General features: G+C 46.5%; 1 protein-coding gene across 1 annotated transcript in view; it reads left to right on the top strand.

The window, feature by feature from the left end:
* The window catches only part of CRY1 (cryptochrome circadian regulator 1), a 184,367-nt gene that overhangs the window by 49,612 nt on the left and 119,052 nt on the right, over positions 1-15,703 (top strand). The window contains exon 2 of the mRNA XM_069228379.1: positions 1,941-2,049. Within this exon, the coding sequence (XP_069084480.1) occupies positions 1,941-2,049 (109 nt within the window). The remainder of the gene's footprint in view (positions 1-1,940; positions 2,050-15,703) is intronic.

The following is a 15,703-nucleotide window of genomic DNA, read 5'->3' as shown; positions in this document are numbered from 1 at the left end:
TTGTACACAATCCAAATATGTTCTTTCTTCTACAGCTCCGGACTGTACTAGCACCAACTGTTAGTGAGACTAGGATATGGACCTCATATGTGCCATGTGCATATTACACATGGTTTAAGAGTTTTGGTTAAAATAAAGGTTTGTATCATGGTTGCGGTCAGGATTAGATTTAGGTATAGGTTTTCAAGGATGATGAACGTTAGGGCTGGAAATCAGAAAAGCATGCATGTTGTCCAGAGAGCTGAATTTGTGCTTGCAGACTCTACGGCTAAATGTCAATGCATCTTTTCTTCAGGCAAAAAAGTGTTTTCCATCCTGAAGATCATCACAGCCCTTCATGCATTTGTGGTGCTTCCAGAGCCCCCTTCCATGGCCACAAGAAAAATCCTTACCAAGAAAGGTCTACAAACTTAATGGAGGTTTGCAGACGTTGGAAAATGCGGATGGAGCAAAATGATTTGCTTTTCACAGCCAGTCGATCCCAGGTTCAAATTCAAGATCAGAAGTACACTACCTAAACGAGCTCAGACAGCTGTGCATTTTTACACCCCACTTTCTGTCAAATATCTAAACAAACTCAGTGGTTCTGTGTGCCTGCCAAATTTAGCATCAAGAATTAAAACAGGGAATAGTAAATATGGGACCCACTTTCCTTTATCTAAATTTCTACCCTTTGAACCTAGCACAGTTTACTTGATACTTGCCAATATTGACCAAAGTGCATAACAATGTTTTGGGGAAGGTTTTGTTTTGATTAGAAAAACAAAACAAGGATTCGCAAAACAAGTCGGTCTTGCTTTGCCTATGCTGAGTGAGCGATGCAGCCGGCTATGCTAGCACCTAACCGTCCATGTTAAAAGTATAGCAAGCAATGAAGACTTTTCTCTCTATACTTTAAAGATGTCCACTGCATTGTGTGACGCATTGTGTGTTGCATCTTTACATGTGAATCACAACTGGACAGTGTCAGTCAAAGATGCGGCCTTCTTGAAACCATAGAACAATTTTTCATTGTTGTTTATACTGTTGACATGGGTGGTTTCTGCTGTCGGCTTTGTCAGTACTGGCGGAGTTTAAAAACCTGGCATTGGAAAATCCAGTAGCGTCAACCACCATGGAGTAAGGGTGGCACTGGACATTGTAGTAGCACAACATCCAGGGCATCACAAAGTCAACATCCTGTGTGTGGCATCCTATGGAGGTGCTTCATGATAGGAAAATGGGTAAAGAGAACAAGCAGATCATCAGTAAGGCCGCAGTCCTGCTCTTGGCATCCCTGTGAACGTCCTAAGAACATTGAGAAGGGGAGTGGGAGGTGAGATATGGGGTGAGTCAGGGGCGGCAAAGTAGAGAGCGTGACTACTCTCTAAAGGTCAAGGCGTACCTTCCCAGAGTGCTAAACCGGTAATGAAAATTTCAAAATTGCATCAGTGTTTGAAGTCTACACCCGAGTCAGTCAAAACCGAGGTTAAAAAAGCTATGGTCCAGGGGAGGGTCAAACACGAAATAGGGAGGAAAATCCACCAATAAAAAACAGGAAACTAAAATTGACAAGGAACCATCAAATCTTCAGCAAGGCCTGCTGCAGATGTCTGTAGTAAAACTGAAAAAGCACAAAGAAAACTTCAAAATAAAAAAATCACAGGCATAGTGTTTTGTCAATCAGAGTTATTTGTGCGCAATCTATAACGGCTACATTGGTCCTTTGCTTATTAATCTACATTGTGTCATGCCAATCTTGCTTTTTGTTTTGTATTATCAAAATATTGCAAGTATGCAGTGTGTCATGAATTTACTTTTTATGCATACAAATAAAATATGTTTATTAGAACTCATAATACTTTTATAGATGTGGTGCTTTTTTCGGTTTTATCTCGGCAATTAGAGTAAAGTTCTACCATTGTCGATGTCTTCTAAATCATTAAATTTCTTCTTATCAGATTTCTGTTGCAGTGCCTTGAAGATCTTGATGCCAATTTGAGGAAACTGAATTCTCGCTTGTTTGTGATTCGCGGCCAGCCAGCAGATGTATTTCCACGCCTCTTTAAAGTAAACATTTTTTTTACATCTGTACATCTGTCAAACTATATTGCAATACTTCTGAATGACACATTAAGACCCGTGTGCTATAAAATGCTACAGTTGCACAATGTAATCCAAATAGATTGAATTTTAAGTCTGATGTGATGTGAGTAACTGGATCGTGATAATTTTCAATACTTAACTTATCTGCATGTTTCATTATAATTCTTGTTTTCTTTGTGGATGCCTTTGGTTGGGATGAGTGGACGCGTCTCCAGGTTTGGAAGCATACTCTTGCTCTCTCCTGCAGATTCGAAGAACACAAGCGGTATAATGAGGACAGGAAACTATGCAAGTATATGTAAATAATCTGTCATGGAGCTCGCACATATGGAAAGTGGAGTTTATGCACATCCCCCCAGAGCCAAGACACAGTGTGATATTTTCTGTGGGCCTGGCTTCGAAAAGGAAATGTGTATGGTAGCTACATGAACTGCATCACACTCTTTTACGTAAGGATTATTACCCTCTTGGTGATTTACCAGAAAGAAGCTTAGCATGTTTACTGTATCTCTTCTGGTGATCTGCATGTTTTTACCACCATTAAGTATTTTTCTTGTTAGTCTCCAAATTAGGCGATCATGAAGGAGTCAAACGAATGAGTAGGGAAAATTTGCTCAGCATAGATTATGCCAGGTCTTCTGCCTCCTTCGTGTTAACAGACCAAGGGCCCGATTTAAAGTTCAGCAGTCAGAATAAAGGGCAGTCTGGGTGGTGGAGGGCATTACATCTGTCACCCTGCCTTTACTCGCTCTGCCACTTTTAGAATACACCACCGGCACTGTAGCGAACGCTATGGCATCAGGGCCGGTCATACAAACATATTTAAAAGTTAGGTGTCCGCCCATCAATGGTGATGAAAGCTTCTACAAAATTTATAAAATGTGGGAATTTATTCTTTGAAAAAGTCAAAATTAAGGGCCACAACACCATTGGAGTTTTCTTCCATGGTTGGAGGGGGGGTACTTTTTAGGGGCGAGCGCAAAGCGCTCAGTTCCATATTGTTATCTCTCTTTGGGCTTTAAACCACGCCCATGTCACGTCAGTGTCTTTCATTGGTTTGTGGGCTTGCCTTTTAAAATCTGCTTGTTTTCATTAATGGAAGGCATGCATATGTCATGCCTTTTCCAGTGGTTAGCCCTCCTCGAGCGCGGAGACTAAGTACTGAAAACATATGAGGCTCGCTGTTTTCTGTCTGGTTTGTGGACAGCTTTTTCTCTTTTTTTCGCAGCGCGATCTAGCTTGGCAGAAGTCGAGCACTTTGCATGACATCAACCCTGTTACATAGTTAATTGCACTTTTGTCAGTTACGTAGATAATTCCACTTTTGCTGATAGTTTTCACTATGAGTGAGCTGTTATTTCCGTTTGTGTGTCTGCTTTGCACTGATGGCAGCCGTCAGCTTGCTTATGTGAAACTTTTACTTTTCAGTTTATATGGCAAGAAAAGTCCAGTTAGTTACGTGAAACTGTTTTATTTTCACTTTCAATTTATGTGGCAAGAAAAGTCTGGTTAGGAGTTTAATGCTAATTGCTCGAGCTCAAGCAAACGCGAGACCGTTTGTATTGCAAATGCTTGTTCATTTTTACTGTCCCTTGCTGCCAGGGTAGTCCTGGCAGTGATGAACAGTAAAAAAAAAAAGTCTCCCAACCATACTCAAAATAGGGTGGATGGTCAGATGGCCTACTTCTGACAACCTGTACTCCCTTTGCAACCACACAGTACATTTTACTCCATTGGTGTAGACCTGATGGTCTGTCTGACACAAAATTGGGTAGGCAGACTGAGAGCTCAGCAGACAGGATAGTTTGTCATCATTGCAAATTGATACCCTGTCCACCAAACTCTAAAGTGGGCTCCAAGTCCAGGCTTGACGGCAAAGTATTGCATATAATCTTCATACCTCAAACCGTACAACTTCAAACTTTTGGAACATAGTGTGACAATTCAAATTACTTAAAATCCATCAGTTACTGAAAATGTACCCCTGAGGCAGTCGATCTATCAGAATTACTGGTACTGCTTTACATGGTCTGGCTTGACAGTGAAGCTGTCGCCAGACCATTATGTGATCATCACTAGGGAGGAACTTTGGCTCTGCCCACTTGTTGGGAGTCAGGAGTACAGGATTTGATTGAGCAGAAGATGCTCTGGAAAAAAGAGTGCTTCTTGCACTCTCATTAGTTCCACCCTATGGAGCCCAAAAGGCCTAGTGCTACAATGGAGGCCTCTCCATTACCGACATGCTTCTAAGGTCTCCCTACATATAAAGTGGTTCAAAGTTCCTGGCTGATCTTTTCAGCATGGAACTAGTTGCCAGAGATGGCAAGGAGCTGTTACTGATGAAGTACCACGTGGTGCACTCCTCATGGCATGCCAGCGAGTGTCTGTCATGCATTTTGTGTCCATGTCCAAAAAGCTTTCAGACTGTGCAAAGCGACATACTTTTGCACTCCTAAAAATACAGCTTCTTTCTTCATCAGTAGCACAAACCTACCCAAACACAAAGTAGAGGTGGGCAGGGAGCAACTCAGTGGCTGCAAGAATGCTTTTAACTAGGCATCCCAAGTGCAGGGGCTCTAATTTCTTGACATTGCTAGCCTGTCTTAAATATTTATTTGGCGGTATAGAGTTTATGTCTGTAGCACGCAGTACAAACTCGCGTTTTCATTCACTATTAGATGTTCTTTGTTGGCTGGCGCTCTTTCATTTGATGGCGTCCTCTATCTTCTCTGCCTGATCCTTAATTCACGAGCCTCGCATGCTTATGAGTTGCAATTACAAAGGGAACTTAATGGCAGTTGAAGTTAATTTCAATGAATAGAGTTTCTAACAAATGTCCTAGATGATAGAATTGGGTACAAAACTAATGTGACAATCGTTGTGGTAACATTTAGAGGTAGGTGAAGGAGAGAGAGTGTTAAATGAGAAGAGCAAAACAAAGGTAAAACAAATATATTTAGAAAAACACATACAAATGTATATATTTAAATCTTACTCATGACGTAGTTTATGGTTCCCGAGGGGATCTTCATTTCCTGAAGTGTAGCCTTTGTTAGGGACACCTATCATATTTCCCGCCTTCCTTGGCATTGGTGACCTGGCGTGTGCAGCGCATTGCCTACATGGGCCTCCCAAGAGCACTTTGGGAGTGTCCCTGTCAGCCGTGGCCCGTGGTGGGCAGTGTTTCCGAGGTGGGCTCTGTATTGGAGGAGAGCCTGGGTTGTCAGCGGTGCCCAGGGGTGGCAGAGTGTTCCCAGGGGCGAGATGCTGTGAAGGTCTGTAGGAAAGTACCATCTTGCCTGGCATGTTACCCCCATTTTTCACTGTATATATGTTGTTTTAGTTGTATGTGTCACTGGGACCCTGGTAACCCAGGGCCCCAGTGCTCATAAGTGTGCCTGTATGTGTTACCTGTGTAGTGACTAACTGTCTCACTGAGGCTCTGCTAATCAGAACCTCAGTGGTTATGCTCTCTCATTTCTTTCCAAATTGTCACTGACAGGCTAGTGACCATTTTTACCAATTTACATTGGCTTACTGGAACACCCTTATAATCCCCTAGTATATGGTACTGAGGTACCCAGGGTATTGGGGTTCCAGGAGATCCCTATGGGCTGCAGCATTTCTTTTGCCACCCATAGGGAGCTCTGACAATTCTTACACAGGCCTGCCACTGCAGCCTGAGTGAAATAACGTCCACGTTATTTCACAGCCATTTTACACTGCACTTAAGTAACTTATAAGTCACCTATATGTCTAACCTTTACCTGGTAAAGGTTAGGTGCAAAGTTACTTAGTGTGAGGGCACCCTGGCACTAGCCAAGGTGCCCCCACATTGTTCAGAGCCAATTCACTGAACTTTGTGAGTACGGGGACACCATTACACGCGTGCACTACATATAGGTCACTACCTATATGTAGCTTCACCATGGTAACTCCGAATATGGCCATGTAACATGTCTATGATCATGGAATTGCCCCCTCTATGCCATCCTGGCATTGTTGGTACAATTCCATAATCCCAGTGGTCTGTAGCACAGACCCTGGTACTGCCAGACTGCCCTTCCTGGGGTTTCTCTGCAGCTGCTGCTGCTGCCAACCCCTCAGACAGGCATCTGCCCTCCTGGGGTCCAGCCAGGCCTGGCCCAGGATGGCAGAACAAAGAACTTCCTCTGAGAGAGGGTGTGACACCCTCTCCCTTTGGAAAATGGTGTGAAGGCAGGGGAGGAGTAGCCTCCCCCAGCCTCTGGAAATGCTTTGTTGGGCACAGAGGTGCCCAATTCTGCATAAGCCAGTCTACACCGGTTCAGGGACCCCTTAGCCCCTGCTCTGGCGCGAAACTGGACAAAGGAAAGGGGAGTGACCACTCCCCTGACCTGCACCTCCCCTGGGAGGTGTCCAGAGCCCCTCCAGTGTGCTCCAGACCTCTGCCATCTTGGAAACAGAGGTGCTGCTGGCACACTGGACTGCTCTGAGTGGCCAGTGCCACCAGGTGACGTCAGAGACTCCTTGTGATAGGCTCCTTCAGGTGTTAGTAGCCTTTCCTCTCTCCTAGGTAGCCAAACCCTCTTTTCTGGCTATTTAGGGTCTCTGTCTCTGGGGAAACTTTAGATAACGAATGCATGAGCTCAGCCGAGTTCCTCTGCATCTCCCTCTTCACCTTCTGATAAGGAATCGACCGCTGACCGCGCTGGAAGCCTGCAAACCTGCAACATAGTAGCAAAGACGACTACTGCAACTCTGTAACGCTGATCCTGCCGCCTTCTCGACTGTTTTCCTGCTTGTGCATGCTGTGGGGGTAGTCTGCCTCCTCTCTGCACCAGAAGCTCCGAAGAAATCTCCCGTGGGTCGACGGAATCTTCCCCCTGCAACCGCAGGCACCAAAAAGCTGCATCTCCGGTCCCTTGGGTCTCCTCTCAGCACGACGAGCGAGGTCCCTCGAATCCAGCGACACCGTCCAAGTGACCCCCACAGTCCAGTGACTCTTCAGCCCAAGTTTGGTGGAGGTAAGTCCTTGCCTCACCTCGCTGGGCTGCATTGCTGGGAACCGCGACTTTGCAAGCTTCTCCGGCCCCTGTGCACTTCCGGCGGAAATCCTTCGTGCACAGCCAAGCCTGGGTCCACGGCACTCTAACCTGCATTGCACGACTTTCTAAGTTGGTCTCCGGCGACGTGGGACCCCTTTGTGCAACTTCGGCGAGCACCGTTTCACGCATCCTCGTAGTGCCTGTTTCTGGCACTTCTCCGGGTGCTACCTGCTTCAGTGAGGGCTCCTTGTCTTGCTCGACGTCCCCTCTCTCTGCAGGTCCAATTTGCGACCTCCTGGTCCCTCCTGGGCCCCAGCAGCGTCCAAAAACGCCAAACGCACGATTTGCGTGTAGCAAGGCTTGTTGGCGTCCATCCGGCGGGAAAACACTTCTGCACGACTCTCCAAGGCGTGGGGAATCCATCCTCCAAAGGGGAAGTCTCTAGCCCTTGTCGTTCCTGCAGTATTCACAGTTCTTCAGCCTAGTAAGAGCTTCTTTGCACCAACCGCTGGCATTTCTTGGGCATCTGCCCATCTCCGAGCTGCTTGTGACTTTTGGACTTGGTCCCCTTGTTCCACAGGTACCTTCAGACAGGAATCCATCGTTGTTGCATTGCTGATTTGTGTTTTCCTTGCATTCCCCCTCTAACACGACTATTTTGTCCTTAGGGGAACTTTGGTACACTTTGCACTCACTTTTCAGGGTCTTGGGGAGGGTTATTTTTCTAACTCTCACTATTTTCTAATAGTCCCAGCGACCCTCTACAAGGTCACATAGGTTTGGGGTCCATTCGTGGTTCACATTCCACTTTTGGAGTATATGGTTTGTGTTGCCCCTATCCCTATGTTCCCCCATTGCATCCTATTGTAAGTATACATTGTTTGCACTGTTTTCTAAGACTATACTGCATATTTTTGCTATTGTGTATATATATCTTGTGTATATTTCCTATCCTCTCACTGAGGGTACACTCTAAGATACTTTGGCATATTGTCATAAAAATAAAGTACCTTTATTTTTAGTATAACTGTGTATTGTGTTTTCTTATGATATTGTGCATATGACACTAAGTGGTACTGTAGTAGCTTCACACGTCTCCTAGTTCAGCCTGAGCTGCTTTGCTAAGCTACCATTATCTATCAGCCTAAGCTGCTAGACACCCTATACACTAATAAGGGATAACTGGGCCTGGTGCAAGGTGCAAGTACCCCTTGGTACTCACTACAAGCCAGTCCAGCCTCCTACATTGGTTGTGCAGTGGTGGGATAAGTGCTTTGAGACTACTTACCAGTCTTGTCATTGTACTTTTCATTAGAGAAAAATATACAAAACAAGGTCAGTGTATATACACATAGCCAAAAAGTTTTGCATTTCCTCTTTTCACTCTTTTCTAAGTGCTGAAAAGTACTTCTAAACTTTCAAAAAGTTCTTAAAAGTTTAAAAAGTTTTTTTTCTGTCTTTCCAAAAAGTTCTGAAAACTTTTTTCTCTTTGTCTATCACTTTAACTCTCTCTAAAAAATGTCTGGCACAGGCCAAAAAGTTGAACTGTCCAAACTTGCATATGATCACCTTAGCTGGAAAGGAGCAAGGAGTCTCTGCATAGAGAGAGGTTTGAGTGTAGGGAAGAATCCTTCTTTAGAACTGTTAATTAATATGCTTAGAGTACAGGATAAGGCCATAAGTGCCCAATCTGTAGAAAAAGTAGCTAATGGTTCTCAATCTGATCCAGGGACTCCCCCAGGAAAAGGTTCAGGAAAGAAACTTCTCAGCCTGCCCATTACTAGACAGTCTAGCATAGTTGGTACAGAGGTTGAATCACATCATACTGATGATGTGCTCTCACATTATACTGGTAGCCAAGCTGTTAGGGTGCCCTCTGTAAGGGACAGGTCTCCTTCTGTTCATTCCCATCATACCTCTGTATCTAGAAATGTCCCTCCCACCCACCCTGATGACAGATTGTTGGAAAGGGAGCTCAATAGATTGAGAGTGGAGCAAACCAGACTGAAGCTCAAGAAGCAACAGCTGGATTTGGATAGACAGTCTTTAGAAATAGAGAGGGAAAGACAGAAAATGGGTTTAGATACCCATGGTGGCAGCAGCAGTATTCCCCATAGTCATCCTGCAAAAGAGCATGATTCCAGGAATCTGCATAAGATAGTTCCCCCTTACAAGGAGGGGGATGACATTAACAAGTGGTTTGCTGCACTTGAGAGGGCCTGTGCTGTACAGGATGTCCCTCAAAGGCAGTGGGCTGCTATCCTATGGCTATCATTTACTGGAAAAGGTAGGGATAGGCTCCTTACTGTAAAAGAAAATGATGCTAACAATTTCCAAGTTCTTAAGAATGCACTCCTGGATGGTTATGGCTTAACCACTGAACAGTACAGGATCAAGTTCAGAGATACCAAAAAGGAGTCTTCACAAGACTGGGTTGATTTCATTGACCAGGCAGTGAAGGCCTTGGAGGGGTGGTTACATGGCAGTAAAGTTACTGATTATGACAGCCTGTATAACTTAATCCTGAGAGAGCATATTCTTAATAATTGTGTGTCTGATTTGTTGCACCAGTACTTGGTGGACTCTGATCTGACCTCTCCCCAAGAATTGGGAAAGAAGGCAGACAAATGGGTCAGAACAAGAGTGAACAGAAAAGTTCATACAGGGGGTGACAAAGATGGCAACAAAAAGAAGGATGGTAAGTCTTCTGACAAGGGTGGGGACAAATCTAAAAATGAGTCTTCATCAGGCCCACAAAAACACTCTGGTGGGGGTGGTGGGCCCAAACCCTCCTCTAATCAGAACAAGGAAAAGAAACCATGGTGCTATTTATGTAAGATAAAAGGCCATTGGACAACAGATCCCAGTTGTCCAAAGAAAGGCACCACAGCTCCTACCACTACAACCCCTACTGCTACACCTAGTGTCCCTACTAATAGCAGTGGTGGTGGGAGCAAACCTACTAATAGCCAATCCAAGGGAGTAGCTGGGCTCACTTTTGGTAATTTAGTTGGGGTTGGTCTGATTAGGGAGACCACAGAGGCTACTTTAGTCTCTGAAGGGGCTATTGACTTAGCCACTTTGGTTGCTTGCCCCCATAACTTGGAGAAGTACAAGCAACTAACCCTAATAAATGGTGTTGAGGTCCAGGCCTACAGGGACACAGGTGCCAGTGTCACAATGGTGATTGAGAAACTGGTGCACCCTGAACAACACATACTTGGACACCAGTACCAAGTAACCGATGCTCACAACATAACACAAAGCCACCCCATGGCTGTTGTAAATCTCAACTGGGGGGGGGTATCTGGTCCAAAGAAAGTTGTGGTAGCTTCAGATTTACCTGTAGACTGTCTATTAGGGAACGATTTGGAGACATCAGCTTGGTCAGATGTGGAGTTGGAGGCCCATGCAGCAATGCTGGGCATCCCAGGGCATATTTTTGCTTTGACAAGGGCTCAGGCCAAAAAGCAAAAAGGACAGGGAAGCTTGGATCCTGGAACAATGGACCAAGTGCTCCCTAAAGCTAGGGCTAGTAGAAGCAAACCACTTCCTACTATCCCTCCCTCTACAGTGGATTCTAATTCTGAGGAAGAAGAATTCCCTCCCTGTGCAGAACCTACACCAGAGGAGCTGGAAGCAGACACTGCTGAGCTTTTGGGTGAAGGGGGGCCTGCCAGAGAGGAGCTGAGTGTGGCACAGCAAACCTGTCCCACATTAGAGGGTCTCAGACAGCAAGCTGTCAAACAAGCTAATGGGGATGTCAGTGACTCACACAGAGTTTACTGGGAGGACAACCTCTTGTACACTGAGCATAGGGATCCTAAACCTGGAGCTGCCAGGAGATTAGTGATTCCTCAGGAGTACAGAAAGTTCCTCCTAACACTGGCACATGACATTCCCTTAGCTGGGCACCTGGGTCAAATGAAAACTTGGGACAGATTGGTACCACTGTTTCATTGGCCTAGGATGTCTGAGGACACAAAAGAATTTTGTAAGTCCTGTGAAACCTGTCAAGCCAGTGGCAAGACAGGTGGCACTCCAAAGGCACCCCTTATCCCACTGCCTGTGGTTGGGGTTCCCTTTGAAAGGGTAGGGGTTGACATAGTTGGCCCCCTTGACCCTCCTACTGCTTCAGGCAATAGGTTTATCTTAGTGGTAGTGGACCATGCCACAAGGTATCCTGAAGCAATTCCTTTAAGGACCACTACAGCTCCTGCAGTGGCAAAGGCCCTCCTGGGAATATTTTCCAGGGTGGGCTTCCCAAAGGAAGTAGTATCAGACAGAGGAAGCAATTTCATGTCTGCATACTTAAAGGCCATGTGGAAGGAGTGTGGTGTAACTTACAAGTTCACAACACCCTATCATCCACAAACAAATGGACTGGTGGAGAGATTTAATAAAACTCTCAAAGGCATGATTATGGGACTCCCTGAAAAACTCCGCAGGAGATGGGATATCCTTCTACCATGCCTCCTTTTTGCCTACAGGGAGGTACCCCAGAAAGGAGTGGGCTTCAGCCCCTTTGAACTTCTTTTTGGACACCCTGTTAGGGGTCCACTCACACTTGTAAAGGAGGGTTGGGAACAACCTTTAAAAGCTCCTAAGCAGGATATTGTGGACTATGTACTTGGCCTCAGATCAAGGATGGCTGAGTACATGAAAAAGGCCAGTAAAAACCTTCAGGCCAGCCAAGAGCTCCAGAAGCAATGGCATGATCAGAAGGCTGTTTTGGTTCAGTACCAACCAGGGCAGAAAGTGTGGGTCTTGGAGCCTGTGGCCCCAAGAGCACTCCAAGATAAATGGAGTGGTCCACACACAATTGTTGAAAAGAAGGGTGAAGTCACCTACTTGGTTGACTTAGGCACTGCCAGGAGTCCCCTTAGGGTGCTCCATGTCAACCGCCTGAAACCCTACTATGACAGGGCTGATCTCACCCTGCTCATGGCAACAGATGAGGGACAGGAAGAAGACAGTGATCCTCTACCTGATCTCTTCTCTTCCACAGAACAAGATGCTCTTGTGGAAGGGGTAGTTTTGGCTGATTGTCTTACTGCTGAGCAGAAAGATAATTGCATAAATCTCCTAGGACAATTTTCAGAACTCTTCTCCATTGTGCCAGGCACCACTTCTTGGTGTGAGCACACTATAGATACTGGAGACAGTTTACCTGTCAAAAGTAAGATCTATAGGCAGCCTGACCATGTCAGGGACTGCATAAAGCAAGAAGTTCAGAAGATGTTAGAACTAGGAGTGGTTGAGCACTCTGACAGTCCATGGGCTTCTCCTGTGGTACTGGTACCAAAACCCAATTCTAAAGATGGAAAGAAGGAAATGAGGTTTTGTGTAGACTATAGAGGTCTCAACTTAGTAACCAAAACAGATGCTCACCCTATACCCAGGGCAGATGAGCTAATAGATACACTGGCATCTGCCAAGTATCTAAGCACTTTTGATTTGACTGCAGGGTATTGGCAGATCAAAATGTCAGAAGATGCTAAACCTAAGACTGCATTTTCTACCATTGGAGGACATTACCAGTTTACTGTAATGCCTTTTGGTTTGAAAAATGCACCTGCCACTTTTCAGAGGTTGGTGAACACAGTCCTGCAAGGGCTGGAAGCTTTCAGTGCAGCATATTTGGATGATATAGCTGTCTTTAGCTCCAGCTGGGATGATCACCTGGTCCACCTTTGGAAAGTTTTGGAGGCCCTGCAAAAGGCAGGCCTCACTATCAAGGCTTCAAAGTGCCAGATAGGGCAGGGTAAGGTGGTTTATCTGGGACACCTTGTTGGTGGGGAACAGATTGCACCACTTCAGGGGAAAATCCAAACTATTATTGATTGGATTCCCCCTACCACTCAGACTCAGGTGAGAGCCTTCCTAGGCCTCACTGGGTATTACAGGAGGTTCATTAAGAACTATGGCTCCATTGCAGCCCCTCTTAATGACCTCACATCCAAGAAAATGCCTAAAAAGGTATTATGGACAGCAAACTGTCAGAAAGCTTTTGAGGAGCTGAAGCAGGCCATGTGCTCTGCACCTGTCCTGAAAAGCCCTTGTTACTCTAAAAAATTCTATGTCCAAACTGATGCATCTGAATTAGGAGTAGGGGCAGTCCTATCACAACTTAATTCTGAGGGCCAGGATCAACCTGTTGCTTTTATTAGTAGAAGGTTGACCCCTAGAGAAAAGCGTTGGTCTGCCATTGAGAGGGAGGCCTTTGCTGTGGTCTGGGCTCTGAAGAAGTTGAGGCCATACCTGTTTGGCACTCACTTCATTGTTCAGACAGACCACAAACCTCTACTTTGGCTAAAACAAATGAAAGGTGAAAATCCAAAATTGTTGAGGTGGTCCATATCCCTACAGGGAATGGACTATACAGTGGAACATAGACCTGGGAGTAGCCACTCCAATGCAGATGGACTCTCCAGATATTTCCACTTAGACAATGAAGACTCATCAGGTAATGGCTAGTCTTATTGTCCTTCGTTTGGGGGGGGGTTGTGTAGGAAAGTACCATCTTGCCTGGCATGTTACCCCCATTTTTCACTGTATATATGTTGTTTTAGTTGTATGTGTCACTGGGACCCTGGTAACCCAGGGCCCCAGTGCTCATAAGTGTGCCTGTATGTGTTACCTGTGTAGTGACTAACTGTCTCACTGAGGCTCTGCTAATCAGAACCTCAGTGGTTATGCTCTCTCATTTCTTTCCAAATTGTCACTGACAGGCTAGTGACCATTTTTACCAATTTACATTGGCTTACTGGAACACCCTTATAATCCCCTAGTATATGGTACTGAGGTACCCAGGGTATTGGGGTTCCAGGAGATCCCTATGGGCTGCAGCATTTCTTTTGCCACCCATAGGGAGCTCTGACAATTCTTACACAGGCCTGCCACTGCAGCCTGAGTGAAATAACGTCCACGTTATTTCACAGCCATTTTACACTGCACTTAAGTAACTTATAAGTCACCTATATGTCTAACCTTTACCTGGTAAAGGTTAGGTGCAAAGTTACTTAGTGTGAGGGCACCCTGGCACTAGCCAAGGTGCCCCCACATTGTTCAGAGCCAATTCACTGAACTTTGTGAGTACGGGGACACCATTACACGCGTGCACTACATATAGGTCACTACCTATATGTAGCTTCACCATGGTAACTCCGAATATGGCCATGTAACATGTCTATGATCATGGAATTGCCCCCTCTATGCCATCCTGGCATTGTTGGTACAATTCCATAATCCCAGTGGTCTGTAGCACAGACCCTGGTACTGCCAGACTGCCCTTCCTGGGGTTTCTCTGCAGCTGCTGCTGCTGCCAACCCCTCAGACAGGCATCTGCCCTCCTGGGGTCCAGCCAGGCCTGGCCCAGGATGGCAGAACAAAGAACTTCCTCTGAGAGAGGGTGTGACACCCTCTCCCTTTGGAAAATGGTGTGAAGGCAGGGGAGGAGTAGCCTCCCCCAGCCTCTGGAAATGCTTTGTTGGGCACAGAGGTGCCCAATTCTGCATAAGCCAGTCTACACCGGTTCAGGGACCCCTTAGCCCCTGCTCTGGCGCGAAACTGGACAAAGGAAAGGGGAGTGACCACTCCCCTGACCTGCACCTCCCCTGGGAGGTGTCCAGAGCCCCTCCAGTGTGCTCCAGACCTCTGCCATCTTGGAAACAGAGGTGCTGCTGGCACACTGGACTGCTCTGAGTGGCCAGTGCCACCAGGTGACGTCAGAGACTCCTTGTGATAGGCTCCTTCAGGTGTTAGTAGCCTTTCCTCTCTCCTAGGTAGCCAAACCCTCTTTTCTGGCTATTTAGGGTCTCTGTCTCTGGGGAAACTTTAGATAACGAATGCATGAGCTCAGCCGAGTTCCTCTGCATCTCCCTCTTCACCTTCTGATAAGGAATCGACCGCTGACCGCGCTGGAAGCCTGCAAACCTGCAACATAGTAGCAAAGACGACTACTGCAACTCTGTAACGCTGATCCTGCCGCCTTCTCGACTGTTTTCCTGCTTGTGCATGCTGTGGGGGTAGTCTGCCTCCTCTCTGCACCAGAAGCTCCGAAGAAATCTCCCGTGGGTCGACGGAATCTTCCCCCTGCAACCGCAGGCACCAAAAAGCTGCATCTCCGGTCCCTTGGGTCTCCTCTCAGCACGACGAGCGAGGTCCCTCGAATCCAGCGACACCGTCCAAGTGACCCCCACAGTCCAGTGACTCTTCAGCCCAAGTTTGGTGGAGGTAAGTCCTTGCCTCACCTCGCTGGGCTGCATTGCTGGGAACCGCGACTTTGCAAGCTTCTCCGGCCCCTGTGCACTTCCGGCGGAAATCCTTCGTGCACAGCCAAGCCTGGGTCCACGGCACTCTAACCTGCATTGCACGACTTTCTAAGTTGGTCTCCGGCGACGTGGGACCCCTTTGTGCAACTTCGGCGAGCACCGTTTCACGCATCCTCGTAGTGCCTGTTTCTGGCACTTCTCCGGGTGCTACCTGCTTCAGTGAGGGCTCCTTGTCTTGCTCGACGTCCCCTCTCTCTGCAGGTCCAATTTGCGACCTCCTGGTCCCTCCTGGGCCCCAGCAGCGTCCAAAAACGCCAA

Source organism: Pleurodeles waltl, chromosome 4_1 (genome assembly GCF_031143425.1).
Source record: "Pleurodeles waltl isolate 20211129_DDA chromosome 4_1, aPleWal1.hap1.20221129, whole genome shotgun sequence".
NCBI classification, from domain to species: domain Eukaryota; kingdom Metazoa; phylum Chordata; class Amphibia; order Caudata; family Salamandridae; genus Pleurodeles; species Pleurodeles waltl.
The sequence above is the reverse complement of the archived record's forward strand: the minus strand, read 5'-3'. Positions and strand labels throughout refer to the sequence as shown.